The sequence below is a fragment of the Thamnophis sirtalis genome, unplaced genomic scaffold (assembly GCF_051295495.1).
Source record: "Thamnophis sirtalis isolate CommonGarterSnake01/CBP01778 unplaced genomic scaffold, rThaSir2_p1.2 scaffold_6, whole genome shotgun sequence".
Lineage (NCBI taxonomy): Eukaryota > Metazoa > Chordata > Lepidosauria > Squamata > Natricidae > Thamnophis > Thamnophis sirtalis.
The window spans coordinates 48,921,599-48,936,954 of record NW_028261386.1 but is presented as its reverse complement, the minus strand read 5'-3'; the positions used below and the strand labels follow the sequence as shown (position 1 = coordinate 48,936,954).

The 15,356-nt window shown below is 37.1% G+C and overlaps 1 protein-coding gene across 1 annotated transcript in view; it reads right to left on the bottom strand.

Annotated features, from left to right (window-relative positions):
• Positions 1 to 15,299, bottom strand: part of IARS2 (isoleucyl-tRNA synthetase 2, mitochondrial) — a 36,459-nt gene extending 21,160 nt beyond the window's left edge. Inside the window, exons 1-12 of the mRNA XM_087717812.1 lie at positions 15,046 to 15,299; positions 13,874 to 13,996; positions 13,067 to 13,223; positions 10,324 to 10,472; positions 9,815 to 9,864; positions 9,618 to 9,727; positions 9,436 to 9,526; positions 8,419 to 8,534; positions 6,829 to 6,998; positions 5,904 to 5,994; positions 5,383 to 5,534; positions 4,458 to 4,618 (exon numbers count right to left, since the gene is read on the bottom strand). Coding sequence (XP_087573938.1) covers positions 4,458 to 4,618; positions 5,383 to 5,534; positions 5,904 to 5,994; positions 6,829 to 6,998; positions 8,419 to 8,534; positions 9,436 to 9,526; positions 9,618 to 9,727; positions 9,815 to 9,864; positions 10,324 to 10,472; positions 13,067 to 13,223; positions 13,874 to 13,996; positions 15,046 to 15,252 — 1,577 coding nt within the window. The 5' untranslated portion in view covers positions 15,253 to 15,299. The remainder of the gene's footprint in view (positions 1 to 4,457; positions 4,619 to 5,382; positions 5,535 to 5,903; positions 5,995 to 6,828; positions 6,999 to 8,418; positions 8,535 to 9,435; positions 9,527 to 9,617; positions 9,728 to 9,814; positions 9,865 to 10,323; positions 10,473 to 13,066; positions 13,224 to 13,873; positions 13,997 to 15,045) is intronic.
• Positions 15,300 to 15,356: the final 57 nt, after the last annotated feature.

Genomic DNA, 15,356 nt, shown 5'->3' with positions numbered 1-15,356 from the left:
AATTATATAAATGGACAAACATATTAGCAAGACAGCACATTCAGGATTTGAACTAAGTTGCTGTACTTATAATATTTATGCTGTCCATTTAATTTTGTCTCACTGAATTCTTGCCTGATGTTCACAGTTACTAGTGATAAACTGATGGACTGAATGGCTTTAGGAGCTTAAGCATATTCACATTAACCAGAATTAGCCCGTGTAATGTTAAAACCCAACAGAAGAAATATTTAACATGGATAAAGCATAGCCATTCTTTTAAAACTGCTCTGGATTCAAAAACTCTAATAGAAGTTGGCACATTACGACGTTCGTGGTCTGAAAAGGACTCCTCTGTGACAGGGAGACTTATCCGTGTTTTGTTATCATTATCCTGGAATTTCTTCACCACAAACAACATCTATTCAATCATACAAAGTCTGTTATTCTTTATTTTTCAAACCTCTTAATTTACTAACGTGTTTTAAAAATGTAGAGAGCACAAGAGCATATTTTTTTCAGTAGTCATAATTATCTGATGTAGATGATACTACTAAAAGCACTCGTGTAAGAACCTAATAAACTAGATTAAAGTCACTAATTCCAGTAGGAATTGGTGAGAAATGTAGTGACTTCCCAGCACTAGGCGCTTCACTGAAAATTGCTCTGCCTGTGAACCCTGGTTACCTTTCTTATTCAACCCTGCTCTTAAAAACATCTACCTGTATCTGTTGCATAATATTTGCTCAAGGAGGAGTTTAAGCCGTCATACAAGGGAAAATTATAAGGTGTGTCTAAAATCAGAACCCTGGCAGTTTATACAAGCAAACCAACGACAAAGCTTCTTTAAAAAAAAGATTGAGCTATGTCTTAAAATTCTTTTACAACTAGGCACTGAGGAACAAGCAAGTCTTTTACTCTCAAATTGGTAGGTTCTTATAATGCACAAAACATCGACAAACACATTTTCTCCTTTCATCAATTAAACCCAGCTCAAAAAACAATTTTTTTTCGCCCTTTGCATTCAGCCAACCATGAGCACCCCAATCATGAACAAATGGGAAAGCATTTCTCATAGAAGCAATTGATATATCCTCTCCTTTATTTTTTCTGGACAAGCCGGCAGGCTAGATTAGGACTGGGTTGTGTTGGAGGGTACAGCACAACCAATAATATCTAGTCCAAAAACATTTAGCCTCATTTGCCTCTCTCTCTCACCAGTTACTGAATGATCAAATACCAGATTTGAACAACTAGAATGAACTAGAATTTCTAAGAATCCTAAAAACTTCATTGTTCTCTTCCCCCCACCCCATCTTCCAATAGATTTTAAAAGCTCCTTTCTCTAGAACTTTTATTTCATTCAATACTGATCAAGGGTTACTGCAGGGATGGTTAACATTTACCCTCTGGATGTTTTTTACTGGTATTGTTTCATTAAATGGAATTATGTCTTACATGTTGTCCTCTTTAATAATGTATATTACCTAGGGGTTATTTTAGGAAGCATTTTAGAAATCGATATATAAACGTAAATAAATCTACAATGAGAATTGTGTTTCCCATTACCATTCCAAGCCAAGAGCCCTGTGATATAAATATCATAGCCTTCATTTTTGTGGTTTTTCAATACTGTGAGGTAACATTGGTTTGCCATAGGGAAAAAAGCTGCTTTTCTGGCAGGTATTTTGTCCCAAGTTTTAATTGTCTGAAGCTTCATTTCAGATTAATGGCACATGTTACATATAAGATTACACCTACACAAGCCTGCAGTTTGGTAGCAGCACTACTCTGATGAGAAGAAAAAGTAAAAAAAAAAAAAAAAACAACTTGACATATTTTCACTACAAAGTAACTCATTAATACACACACACACACACACTTTTTTAAACCCAGAAGCATATATACTGCATCCTGGCCCATCACAGTCTCTCTACCGGTATTAACATTTCTTCTGATTCCAATGTATAGAGCACCTTGTTCTTTGCATAACAAAGAAATCCATACCATAGTTGGTTCCTCTTCTCACTGCATTCCATCGGTCCATTCCTCTTTTATTTTTCACCTCCCCAACCTACCCTTTACTGTTTTTGAACTACATTTGCTTCTATCTATAGTTCTCTCTGAAAAAAGACAGCAATGGTATATGTAATATACACAGCTTTTCCAGAACAATCACATACTGAAGGAGTCACATGACATAGATTCTCTAAAACAGTAATTTTTACTGTAAATTTTTACTGTAAAACAGTAAAAATGAGTCTTTTGAGTTTGCAACTTGTGTTGGATCTGGAGATCTACCATATTTTGAATAGCATCTCAACAGACATATTTCAACTGTGGTACGGTCAGAATTCTTTTGTGAGTGTTTCAGGGCATGGATAATACGAAGAATGGCTTAAGCTCCTGCAAGACTAAATATACACATTTTGTTGCTTAATCTTCTTTCCCAAAGTTCAAAAAGGGGCCTCTGATGGCAAATTTTAGGAGACTCACTCACTTGGGAGGAATGCAAAGGGATGCTAATACATTATTGTATCCCTTCTTTCATTTAAAATTACTATTAAATGTATTTCTCCTTGCAACACCAATACTGCAGTTGTAAACTCACCAACAGAGGGCACTATTGTTCTGGATTTCAAGAAACCCTCGATATGGTTTATAAATAAAAGTAGAAAATTATTTTTACTATGATCAAGCATTAAAAAGAAATAAATGGATTCCTAGAATGTTAATCAACTTGAGTGGAGATTAAGAGTTAGGCCAAAACTGGACCCACTGCTTGAGAAAAGAGGATTTACATCACAGAGCAAAACACTGGTTTAGCAGCTCCATTTCTGATATAAAAAGAAACACTGGGCCTCCTTTACTTAACAAAAGCAGCCTCATGAAGTATGCATTACGTACCTCTCCTGTCCTATTCTCAACATTACCAACAGTTGCTGCAAGATTAGTCATAGTGAGCAGAAAGTGAGCAGGCCTTTTGCTACATCACAGACTTATGCAATCAATATGACACACTCTTAAAAAGGTAAAGGTTTCCCCTGTCCGGTCATCTCCAACTCTAGGTGACAGTGCTCATCTCTGTTTCTTAGCAAGGGAGCTAGCTAGCATTGTCCGAAGTTGCTTCCGAGGTCATGTGGCAGTCATGACTGGGGCACATGGAACAATAGCAATAGCAATAGCAGTAGACTTATATACCGCTTCATAGGCCTTTCAGACCTCTCTAAGCGGTTTTACAGAGAGTCAGCATATTGCCCCCAACAATCTGGGTCCTCATTTTACCCACCTCGGAAGGATGGAAGGCTGAGTCAACCCTGAGCCGGTGAGATTTGAACCGCTGACCTGCTGATCTAGCAGTAGCCTGCAGTGCTGCATTTAACCACTGCGCCACCTTGGCTCTTGTTATCTTGTTACATTGTTATCTTCCCACCAAAGTGTTATCTATTTATCCACTTGCATTTGCCTGACTTCAAATTGGTACCGGTATATTTGCAGGAGTTGGGGCAAAAATGGGAGCTCATCCTTTCATATAGTATTTGGATTTTGAACCCCCAACCTTTTGGTCAACAAGCTCAGCGCCTTAACTGGTAGGCCACCGTGTTCCCTATGACATACTTTTAGTACATATAAAAAAGAGAACACTAGAGGGAATGTCACAAAACATTTAGGTTTGCTTGTCAATATGTATTTATGGGTCCATCAGGTTTAACATAATTTTCAATAGTGTCCCAAGCACATCTCTCTATTTGCACCCGTTATGAGTAATAGCATTATTCTATTCATATAAATAAAATACTGCACTTGGAGAACTTTTGTCCAGTTGAGAAATAATAACAATCCTTTATCTCTCGGGTTGGATTTGTGTGTGTATGTGTGTGTCTCCAGTGAAAAGGATTGGCACCTGTGCAATCTTACGAAGACAAAAGTACTTTTTCTACTCACTGTAATGTATTTTCGGCTAGCTAGTTTCTTACACCCACACCAATTACTTGTTTTGAAACACCACTACTTTGTCCTCACTGGGATATATAAAAATGTGTGTACAAATTGCTGTATCACAAAAGCTTCCTCACTTGTTTTAATAATGAACTTAGAACCCAGAAAGCATTATATCCCATACCAGCTCTGGAATGGATTACATTCCATATTAACCTCTGAGTGAAAACACTCACTGATTCCAAATATATATTGAGGCAACTTGAGGTGGGGTGGGGTTTGGAAATAATTTTTTGGTTACGTATGAATAGGAGCTGCAAATGCCATACCCATACCAAAGCTGCTCTATCAACTCATCTCATAGCCATACCAAAGCAACTCTATGCCTGGAACAACAGCAGATGCTAAAAATGGTGCAACACTGCATTATTTACTTGGCAAATTATTGCTCTGTTGAAAAATGAAAACAGTATTTCTGCAACAACTATTATCTTTCCCTCCCTTCCCCTTCCCCCAAAATAGGTTGATGAGATACTTACTTGTTTATTAAAGGCTCCCCTGTTGACTTATGGTAAAAAACTGGAATGGGGACACCCCAGCACCTCTGCCTTGATATGCACCAATAGGTCCGTCTTTCCAACATTTCTAGCATTCTGTTCATTCCTGAGGCTGGGACAGTTTTTACTTTCTTTAATGCTTCCTGAAAAAGACACAAATGATATGAGGGAAATACCAAAGGTTAGATGCTAAGGGAAGAAGAGGGATCACTGTTCTTTAGTAGATTGTTATAGTAAAATAAAAATGGTGAAAAGTATACCAATCTTGATGGTAAGTTGATAATCAAATGAACAGTTTCAAAATATTTCAAATATTATGCATGTAATAATTCAACCAATGTCCACAAGTGTTGCTAAAATAATAAGAAGCCCAACACCATTTAATTCTTCATAAGTGCTTCTTATTGTCGTGTGATTTTTAATCTGTCAGTTCTCTATAAATTCTTTTACATGAAAGGCAGACAGATATCATGCTTTCATTTGAACGCATACAGCCCCAAAGTCAGCACCCCACCTACTGGTGTGCAGAAACAAGATTCATATAGTTGATCATTTAAGCTAGAAGTTAAGTGTCTTCTACCAGTTGGAGACTATACTTTTTCTTTATTTTTTAACAACTGAGACTCAGAGAGCTCTAGAGATTGTGGATAGTAATGTAATAACATGATGTGAGTGGGTGAGGCCAGAATTTTAGCAGGTTTCTTGAGATAGAGTTATCCAATTTTGCTCAACAGAAAAAAAGGAGGAAAAAAGTACAGTATAAATTTTAGTGGCCCAATCTGAAGTTACTCAGTAGATACGATGCATATCATGGATGATATAAATTGAATTATAAAAAAACAATAATGTATCATAAAGTGTAATGAAAGCGACAGAGGTCCATTTCTATCAGAAACACATTATATACCTGAGCAGCAGTCTTGAGATTCTCTGTATTAATGAACCACTGTTTGCTGGCCCGAATAATCACAGGTTTTTTAGTCCTCCAGTCATAGGGATAGCTGTGTACATATTTCTCTTCTTTCAATAAATTCTTTGCTGCTTGAAGCATCTCAATGACTATGGAAGAGTAAAAATATATGACTTATTTTCAGCTTTAATTCAGAAATCTTTTGTGGGCAGTCAATTCAGACCTCTGACAAAAGTTTCTGTTCATCCCCTGGAAGTCTACTCGGTAGAGAAAAAGACAGGCATTGTGAAAATAGTAATGGCAGCCCCATGTAGTTTTGGTTTAAAGTTGACTAATACTGATATACACTGTGTGTGTGTGTATGCAAGTGTATGTAATTTATATAAAGATTTTCATGGCTTATGCATAACTGAGGGCAGCCAAAAAAAGAAAAGAAAAGAAATTGCCTATCTCTGGTTTAAGAAAATAGATCACTATTTTTCCCCTGCCCAAATTATAGTACAAAATACAATACAAACCAGTCTCATTTCCTTCTCCAAGAACAGCTTTCTTTTGGAGCTCTGAACCTGCAGCTTCTGTGAAAAGTCCATCTTCATCTACCAGACAGTCCTGGATAAGAAAAATTGTTTAAACCTTTGTTAAAAAAAAAAAGTTCTCAAATTTGTCAGCAAATATAATTTCACAAAGATGTGATTAGACTAACTATCCCTAAACTACTGAGGTTATATTTTTTTCCCTACAAAGTAAGCCAGAACATTTTCATCTTCAGAAGTAACAAGAAATATTTTAATGATTGCAGCGGCATTAGTTTTGGCAAGTAGTTACCCATTTTAAGAGGAAATAAAATTTTAAAGCCAAAAGCAAATGAAAACCATTTTCTTATTTCGTTTAAAATTCATAATATTTATCTTAGAAAATAGCCTTGGTTCCCATAATTTGCATTTGACTATACCTCGCTACCAATGGAATGGATTCATCTGGAAGCAGTGATTCTCCCTCCCTTATTCATAGTTCTGAAATCTATTCTAAAGAGTTGTAGCAGATTTGGAAAGTTGCAGGGAAAGTAAGATAAGGGAAGTCTCACTATATAATTACAAATCTGCTTAAAAGAACCCAGATTTAAACTTTATGGAACACTGCAACAATTCTCAGTGTGCACAAAGTGCATATCAATGACTTTCAGGATGTTCTCCAACCTTCAGGCCTGGCATTATACATAAAAGACAGGGGATGAGTAGGCAACAGAAAAGCCTTGTAGGATGTGATTTAAAGTCTACTACTATACCTTCTTTCTCACTTTTTAGCTATACTTCAGGTAGCTACACAATGATTTTAAAAGGTTTCCACTCATCCTTTTCAACTTGAAAGGCTTTGATACATGATAGTTTTGGTGTGAGCAGGAAAAACATAGATTAAAAACAAAGCAAAATAAGACCACAGTACCATGGGCAGTTGATGATGAGAAGCTACACTGTAATCTTCCATACCATGAGCTGGAGCTGTATGCACTAATCCTGTTCCTTTTGATATGGTCACATGGTTTGCAGGCAAAAGAGGAGACTGCCTTCCAGGAATTGTTGGATGGGAACAAATTCCACTTTCCAAATCTGTACCTGAAAACAGCAGAATTAAAACTGTTCACTATCTGCCATTTTCTGCCTACTAGTGGGGGAAATAAAATTTTAACAATTACACAACTAATAAGACTCTCACACTGAAATTGCATATTGTATTTTAAAGTATTCTGATGCAGATAGCTATATTCACTAATTCACATTATTAGTTATTTAGAATGGGCATGATTACAAATCAAATGAATGATAATAGCAAAAACCAATTACTATTTTAAATAACTAACAACATCTGGATTACCAGTGGAACACCATCATCACTGACTAAATCTTTATCAGTCTATTGCAAAAAGCAGTTTTACCTGAAATATATCCTGCCATGATACGTTTAATGTCATCAAACAACATGTGTCTATTCCAAGATTCAGTAGGTGAATAAAAATGCCAAATCCAGTCTAACATTTGGCTGACTGCATAATCAACAACAATAATTTTTCTCAGAACTTCTGATCCAGCTTTTCTTAATATATATTCAACATATAGTTTGAATAAATAAAGGGCGAGTATACAGTCTTGTCTCACTGCTTTGCCAACCTAGAAACGGTCTCTTTTGCCATATTCTGTCTGTTCTGTGGCTTCAGAAAATAACGTTGTTGCATAGGAACAATGAATAGAATAGAAACGAGAATATTTGCTACTAGCGTCTCTGATAGGTAGTGTACCAATGTGATCCAAGATTAAAAAAAATCCGCTACATGGAATAGATACAATGTTTTAGAGATAACTAAGAATTGTATACTTCTGCAATTGTGCCATAATAATAATGCATGATTTTGGCCCTACCATTTTGCAAAAAATATATATCTAAAAACGGTTTCCATTATAAGCATATTAAAAAATAAAAACCAAATTTGCTTAATTAAGAATGTTTTTCAATCATATGACTGTATTAAAACAATATAAATTCTAATGCAGTTCTGCAGTTCTGCAGTTCTATTAAAAGATCTCTCAAAATAAATTTCACTCTCACACACACTTTTAAAAGATTGATGATTATCTTGAACTGCAATATTAAAGAGCTCATTCAAGCTACAAAAATATAATCTCCCAGCTATTTCAACTCTTGTGAAAGTCAAGATGTTCCTAATGTCAATTTAACTAAAGGAATAAAGACTCAGAAGCAACTGCAATAAAACACAACAGCAACATCATCCATTGTTGGTAGCATGAATACATGTAAGATTGATGTTGGCCACTGGAAATTGGTAACGACCTTTTTCCTAGTAAAAGTTCCAATGTAGTATTGTTGTCAAAACCGTACGAAAAAAATAATGTGCACAATTCTTGAATGCCACAAACTTGCCACTTTAAACTCCCCTGCGAGGAACAAATTAACTTTCATTTTTCTCTATTATTGTATCATTCATTCAAAATTAATGGTTTTATTGCAATGCATTTTTACCTTTAAATGTTGAAATCACATCAAACTGCGTATCCAAAACAGCAGCTATAGACTGAACTCTATCTGCAGCAACTATAAAATGCTCCCCAGTACTGGAACACTTCACAACGGAATACCTACAAATACATTTAGATCTTTCAGATTTTGAGTAGTTACATTAGCACTACATAATGTTGTATTAAAAACATGAAAGCATTGGAAAGATACCCAAAACTTAATATTGAACGCTTCCATTTCATTATTAATATTGGTGCTGACACAAAAATGTTTCTCATGGAAATGGGAATGTTATATCAATGAATTTTCAGAGTTCCTCATGACAACTGTGATCACAAAGAAGAAATCCCTAATCTAATTTCGCAACTTACATTTAATTATTTTTTTACTGTGTTCCCCCGAAAATAAGACAAGATCTTATTTTCTTTTGACCCCCAAAATAAGTACTTGCCTTATTTTCGGGGAGGTCTTATTATTTTTGAGGTGCCGGAGGTAGTGAGTGTGGTCACCTCATGGCTGCTGCAATATTTTTGAGGAGGGCTTATTTTTGGGGGAAGGCTTATTTTAGCACATGCACTCAAAAGCCCAATTGGGCTTATTATTCAGGGAGGTCTTATTTTCAGGGTACATTATATTTTGCATCTTTTAATCCATTTCAAACATGCAACAAATGCTTATTCCATACATTGTATCTTTCTTCTATTGACCATAGAGAAAAAATTATTGGAGACTAGGCATGGTTTACACATGCAGCATAAAATCATATTTTCTTTAGCTGGACATATAAGAATAAATAAAGGGCTATAAAGTAAAAAGAAAACTGGAAGATTTATATTACCTGTAAAAATAAAGGAAAGGGCAAGAAATGGGAAAAAACATAGATATCATGGTAATCTCAAATATAATATTTACTTTAAAACACCCACATGTAAGATACCTCAATTCCATGTGATCTTCAGCAAAATAACACATAGCTCTCAAGAACACTATGCCCTAGTGATAAAGTAAATAAATACGTACTCCAGATTTGGCATAAAACAGACAGCTTGATTGGCTACAATAGTCCAGGGCTGGGTGGTCCATACTATCAAACTCACTGCAGGTAATCCATCTAGTGGTAGAATCAAATTTAGCACAAGTTATCTTAAGTACATTAGAAACACATTTAAACAAAATGAATTTAGAACATAAATAAAACATACCTACTGCAGAGGCTATTTTGGGAGGGGTTTTCAGCAAGGGAAATCTGATATAAACAGCTTGACTAGTATGTTGCTGGTTGTATTCAAGTTCTGCTTCAGCCAAAGCTGTACTGCATGAAGAATCAGCATGAATTGTATTTTAGTGCAAAGCTCTTCCATCCCCAAAGATAAGGGTAAAAAGTATGACAATATCTTACTTTGTTGAAGGAGACCAAAACACTGGCTTATAGTCTTGATAAACAAAACCCTAGGAAATAAAAAGAAAATTAAGAAATTAAAATCTATTTAGCTTTATATGCAGAGGTGGGTTCCTACCAGTTCGCACCTATTCGGTAGAACCGGTTCGTCAAATCTACTGAACTGGTTAGAAGAGGTTCCACCAGTGGACCCGGAAAGTAGGCCACACCTACAGAAGAGATTCCAAAATTTTTTGAAACCCACCACTGGCAAGGATCTTGTAACTTGACAGCTTTAAGACTTGCATGCTTCAATGCCAGAGTTTCTGAATAGCTACTTGGACCGACCTAAGTACTAATTCATAATTTCATATTCGGTCACATGGGCAGCAAGCCACTCCCATCCAGTCACATGAGTGGCAAGCCACTCCACAAAGGAGGCCACACCCACAGAGTAGGTTCGAACAATTTTTGAAACCCACCACTGCTTATATGTAATGTAAATATTCCTTGACCATATATTAACCTACCTTTTCATACATTTGGTGGAAAACACTCAACTGTTTTGCTTCATACTTTGGATCAAATGTGTAGTAGCAGTTCTCCCAATCTGCCATTATGCCCCAGCGCATAAATGCTGATTTCTGTTTTTTAATTACCTTTTCTGCAAATGCTTTGGCTGAAGAAGGAATAGTCATTTTTAATATGAATTCACTAATGTTACGTGAAGCTGAAAACAATTATAAACTAAATAATAATCAGAAGCCAATTATTTTTCTTTCGTTATTTTAGATAGACAGATATAGCAGTTGAACTTAACTTCGTGACAAATTCCCACAGTTTTCTTGGTAAGGTTTTTGGGAAGTGGTTTGCCGTTGCCTACTTCCTAGGGTTGAGAGAGAGTGACTGATTCAAGGTCACTCAGATGCCTAAGGAAGGACTAGAACTCAGGCTCCTAGTTTCTAGCTAGCTGCCTTAATGCTATACCAAATTGGCTCTACAAATATATTTCATATCATTATTTTTCTACTTAGCGTAATTATAAATATAATAAATAATCTTTTATTGAATCCTAGAAGAACTAGAACATTTAGTTTATCCTACATATCTCATTTTATTCAAGAAAACATCTAATACTTGTACTGTGTTTTGTCCCTCTGTGCTCGGTCTCTGGCAGCAGCTGCTTAATGCCAGAACAATCTGCAGTAAAACTCACCTCATCCATGACATCTAGTTATGTATGGGAGAGCCAATCTGGCTTGTATTGCTGAGACTTGGTTGGGCACAGAGTGGGGTTTTCCCTGTATGAAATGTGCTCTCCAGGATTTTGAGTGTGACCTCAACTGAGACTCTGGGGCAGAGCTGGGGATGTGGCAGTTGTTATTTATGAGTCTCTGGTGACCTCCACAGGGCCTGCCCTGGACATCTTTGGATGTGAGGCCTTCTTTCTGAAGCTGAGCCAGAGGAAACAATGGGGATTGTTGCTATTGCCTTCTTCCTGCAATGTAGCTGCATTCCTCTCTGTGCTACTGGACTTGGTATCTGAACTGGTATAAATGTCCTCGGGCTTATGGTTCTGGGGGATTTCAACTTACTGTCTCTGGGACTTGGATAGCAGAAGTTCATGGTCACCATGGTGGCCATGGGCCCATTTAAGTTAGTCATAGTTCAACTGACACGGGAATCTGGTGTTCGGCTCATAACAGTGGTGTTGTGATCTGGATTTGGGAGTTCATTAACAACATGTCCTGCCCTCTTCGTCTTGGGGTTCTCAGCTGCTGTCCCTCACTGAAGGGAGTGGGGTTTATTTGATAGACATGCTTCAGGCACCTAATGGACTCATTGCAGTTTTCAAGGGAACTTGGGGTTTTTCCTCATTTCTGCTTGAGAAAGTGGCAAAAGTGCTGGACCAAATCTCACGAGTGTGTATTCTGTACACCTTTGTCATCTTTATGCTGGGATGGGGTTTCACTCCTCTGGAGTGAACTGGTGCACAATTTGAAGGTCCTTCTAGATTCATGGCTCCCGCTTGATGACTAGGTGGCAGCTGTGGCTAGGTGGTTTTTGCGCCCTTTCCTGGACCGGGAGGCCTTGCTCTCAGTCACTCATGCCTTAGTCATTTTCTATTTGGATTACTCTACTGCATTTTAAATGGGGATGCCCTTGAAGACTATTTCGAAGTTATAACTGGTCCAGATTGCAGCAGCACACACCAAATTGGGTATCCATATTACATCTCTATTGCATGAGCTACTTTGGCTTCATTTCCTTCTGGGCAAAATTCAAGGTGGTGGTTATCACCTTTCTAGCCCTACATGGCAAGGATCCAGGTTATTTGCAGGACCATTTCTCCCTAAGAATTTTCATTAGATTGGATAGTACAGGCATAATTCAGATCCTTTCCCTAAAAATCTACCACTTAGTGGCATCTTGGAAGCATGCCTTTTCTGTGGTTGCTCCTACCCTCTCCCTAGGGATTCAGCAGGCCATCTTTTAACCTTCTGGAAGCCCATCAAGATCTGGCATTTTACCAAGGCACTTGGTAAGGCGGATGATTAAGGAGCAGGTTTTTTCTTTGACTGGTTGACGTTATATTTTATTATTACTGATTTTCTTGCTATTTAAAATAGGCAGACCTGATTAAGGTAGGCAGTCATATAATTCTTTTCATTAATAAACATCTAGGATTAAAACCAACCTACTAAATATTAGTTTAAGAGGGTGAGAAACAAAATTGTATCTAAAGTCCTATTAGATTGAACTCTGACTTTTAAACAAACAGAGCAGTGTATTTTAAATTGTATTATGTCTTACATATATTAAGAAATACATATAGATGATGGCAGCTTTTTCTATTCAGAGTAAAACTAACTGGCAACTTAATCAGTATATTATTGTTACATTTGCAATTCTTCCTTCGACTATCTTTAAGCTCCCAATTTGTCCATGTTTTCTTACCTTATGGATAGTAATATAAATATAAAATATTAAGAGGTTTTTAAAAAGTAGGTAGGCAGCCTGTAACTTCTCAATTGTCACTGAAAATCAACTTTCAGTAGCTTCATCCATTATGGTCAATGGTAATGCATACTGGGAGTGGTTCTTCAACATCATTTGAAGGTCACTCTTTGCCTATTGGTGTTTTAAATTATATATCTCATCTTAGAAGGCATCTTTATTTGAAAGTGGAACAATATTGCTGTTCTCCAAAACATGTTGTCATGGAATAACATTCACAGATCTCTCTAAAAGTGTTTATCAAAGGAAAGATACCTTTCTTTCTGATTTCCATTGGTGTAAGATGTTTTGTTTCTCCACATTCTGATAATGCTTTCAACTCAATGGGTAACCCATGGCAATCCCATCCAGGAACATAGTGCACTTTATAGCCATTCATGACATAGAATCGATTTGTGATGTCTTTTAAAATCTGAAAGGAGAGGAGAGAGAAATAATTATTAAAATTCATACTTTCATCTTGCTTTATAATTTTCTTAACTTCTACAGTATTTATACTACAGTTAGATCCAGCAACCTATACCCTAACAAATTGTTTTGTACGATTTCTATTCCAAAAGTTATCTTCTAATAGATAATTAACAATGCTTAAGTAAAATTACAGACACCTACCACACAAATAACTTATAAGATATCCATAAAATCCATAAAAGCAAAGAATGTTATGTCTTTGGATAGGCTCCAACTTTTAGCAAAGCTAAAGTTCAAGCCAAACTTGGGTTTTCTTCAAATTACATTTCAACATGGCAAAAAATCCACATTAATACATGTCTGATGGCTAAATACTATTTTCACCAGGATACTTCCATTTACGTTCTCTGTAACATCTATGACTCATTGTGCATACAGCTAAAATTTCTATGCAGCATTTATCAACTCCATTAGTCTTGAATTAGTTCTAGTTACTATAATGACTATAGGATTATAGGACTATATATTTAGGATTATATGGTTATGATGGTTTTAATTTTGGTTTTAATTCAGCGTCACTACTATGAGTTAGATGGCTTTATACATTGCTTAAACAAATACATATATCAATTAATTTAGGAAAATACTCACTTTATTCAAAGCATGACCAACATGTGGGTCTCCATTGGCATAAGGTGGTCCATCATGAAGACAAAAATCTTGCTTTGTTTTCCTTTGTCTTTGCCAAGAATACAGTTCTGAAAAGCTACATTTCTGAAGAATAATAAACTAGAATTAATATTATACACCTTAGATAATGAATTATTTTTGAAGATGACAATATATTTAATCTAATTTAGTCTCCCCAAAGAATTCCCATCATCTTTAGTATGCTCTGTCAATGTATCTGGAAGCCTCTGAGTTAGAGTGTTCTACTATATTCGAGTGTTCCAAACATATAAGTCTATAGCGTAGCTGTACAATTTACATTGCTTGGAGGGGAAAGTGACCAAACTGTTACACATATATTTAAATTAGAATGGAATCTCCTTAATGAATTGGGCTACCACATCAGGGCTGCAAAATGACAGTAACAAATTGAAACTCGCAGTATATATTTTACTGTTCTCTAACGATGGTTAAAATTTTTGCAGCCCATATATGGCAACCCTAAAATTGGGCTTCAGTTTCTTGAAGTATGGTTAGATAGCAAATAAACTGCGGCCCAGATTGGATTTATGTGTATTATCAGTCGTATAAGGTGCCTTTATTTTGTAGAGTCCATGCAGTGTACAATGCTGCTGCTTCCTCTTTTTCCCACCACCACAACTCTTTGGCATGGGATGGATTGAGACCAGAGACAGTGAATGGCTCAAAGTAACCCAGGCAGCTTTCATGCCTAAGGGAGGACCAGCAGAGTTTGGCACCCAGTTAAACTTAGCCTTCTCCAATTATTTACCAACGGCTGACATATAAGGAGCTTGGTCTGAGAAAAGTCTAGGAAGCTGCAGAACCACGAAGCTACTTAGGGAATCTTTTTCCTTTCTGCAGGGCCCGACTAAATTCTGAGATGGGTGTTTTGAAACGTAACTAACAGCAACCTAGCTACCTAGGCGACAGCGAGGAGAGAAAGGCAAAGCCAGCCAAAGCATCTTTTCAGCGCATCCCCTGTTCTGCGGGTTGCAAAGGTTTCCCCACAGAGAAGCGTCACAAGTTACGAAAGATGCACCTCTCGGTTCAACTCGTGCTAAATTTTAATCCCAGGACTATCTCGGCGGTGACTTTCCAGCATCTCTTCCCCCTAATTCATTTTCTTCCTCTACCTGCTGTATCTCCAATTCAGTTTCGGGCTGCAGCCGGCCAGGCAACTGGCTGGGGAAATCGCTTTGGGGCAATAAGATCGTTTCACGATATTTGGAGTCCGGCTTCGCCTTTTGGCCCGTGCTGGGTCCTGCGGACACCGTCCCGCGAGCCCAACAGCCAACATGCTTGGGAAACCTCAGCAACGGCGGGGTCCGCAGCGCCCACATCGCGCGCACTTGGTCCGCGGGCACTTCCGGAAACGTTTACGGCGAGCAACGAGGCAAAACGTCTTTCCCGGTTCTTTTCCGGCTCTGATGGGCTTCTCAGCGCC